Source organism: Hipposideros armiger, unplaced genomic scaffold (assembly GCF_001890085.2).
Source record: "Hipposideros armiger isolate ML-2016 unplaced genomic scaffold, ASM189008v1 scaffold_647, whole genome shotgun sequence".
NCBI lineage: Eukaryota > Metazoa > Chordata > Mammalia > Chiroptera > Hipposideridae > Hipposideros > Hipposideros armiger.
This window is the reverse complement of record NW_017731997.1, coordinates 266,864-268,113: the sequence shown is the minus strand read 5'-3', so window position 1 is coordinate 268,113 and position 1,250 is coordinate 266,864. Positions and strand designations below refer to the sequence as shown.

General features: G+C 39.4%; 1 protein-coding gene across 1 annotated transcript in view; it reads left to right on the top strand.

Moving 5' to 3' along the window:
- USP24 (ubiquitin specific peptidase 24) overlaps window positions 1–1,250 on the top strand; it is a 134,761-nt gene that overhangs the window by 97,969 nt on the left and 35,542 nt on the right. Inside the window, exons 43-44 of the mRNA XM_019625979.1 lie at window positions 406–525; window positions 1,180–1,244. Coding sequence (XP_019481524.1) covers window positions 406–525; window positions 1,180–1,244 — 185 coding nt within the window. The remainder of the gene's footprint in view (window positions 1–405; window positions 526–1,179; window positions 1,245–1,250) is intronic.

Below are 1,250 nucleotides of genomic sequence, written 5' to 3'. Positions count from 1 at the left end.
TGGCCTACCAGATTGTAAGCTCCTTGCGATCAGGGACCAAGTACATTTCTGCCCTCTCGTGTATCTCTGGTACAGTGTTTGGCACATAGTAGGCTCTTGATAAATACTTGTTGAATAATAATCACGTGAATGCATGACTACATAATGGATAAACAAATACATACTATATGCTGAGTACTTTATGAACTAAAAAGAAGCATTGAGATAATAGTCATTTATAATTGCGTTAGCATCTGCAGAGGTACTTCATGAACATAGGTTTTGTTACCATGACACGGAGAACACTAGATGGATAAATCTGTGCGTATACCTCCTTTCCGGCTCAGACATCTCATATAGCTGTGAGGAGGTATGCTGGTGGCAGAGATACTGATTCTCTCCTGTTTCTCCTCCTTTCCTTCCTAGTACCTTCCCCCAGTGGATAGCAGGTCCAGTGCAGGGTTTGTGGGGCTGAGGAATGGTGGTGCCACGTGCTACATGAACGCAGTCTTCCAGCAGCTGTATATGCAGCCTGGCCTCCCTGAGGTGATTTCCTTCCTCTTTCCCATTTGGTGTGATAAATATTGTGTACATTGCCTGAAAATTGCCCCACATTCATCCAGCGCATTTGGGGGTTTAGTACAACCAGACGTACTTAGGGATCCTTTAGTGGCTTCTGAAATATGTATAGACAACATTTGTTTATAGTCACACACATTTTTTATAAATCGACTGAGGTAATAGGCTGCCTGTTTGACAAATGGATTTGACCTAATGTGATTTTTGAACTCCTAAGTTATTCTCAAATTCAATTACATAAAACTACTAACATTTTTAGTATATGAGAAATTTTTAGGCTGTATCATCAGCACTTTATAAATAATATAGTAGTAGCTTGTGATAGAGCAGTAAATAGTTTTGAGAGGATTCTGTGTGTTGTTATGTCACACTTACCTCTTATAGAGATCCTAGTATTACTAGTTCCAGTTTTTCATAATCCAGCAGAGGCTCAAAGATGATTTGCTCATGATTACACCAGCTAGAAAATATCGCAGCTAAACAGATGCAGAGCTACAATCACATTTAAACATACATAGCATTCTAAAATAGCAGTAGGTGTACTCAGTGCATGTACATCAGTCAAAGTTTGCTGTAAAGCAGGTAAACGTTTCTAAGTTAATACTCTTTGTTACTTTTTAGGCCTTACTCTCAGTGGATGATGACATGGACAATCCAGATGACAGTGTGTTCTATCAGGTGCAGTCTCTCTT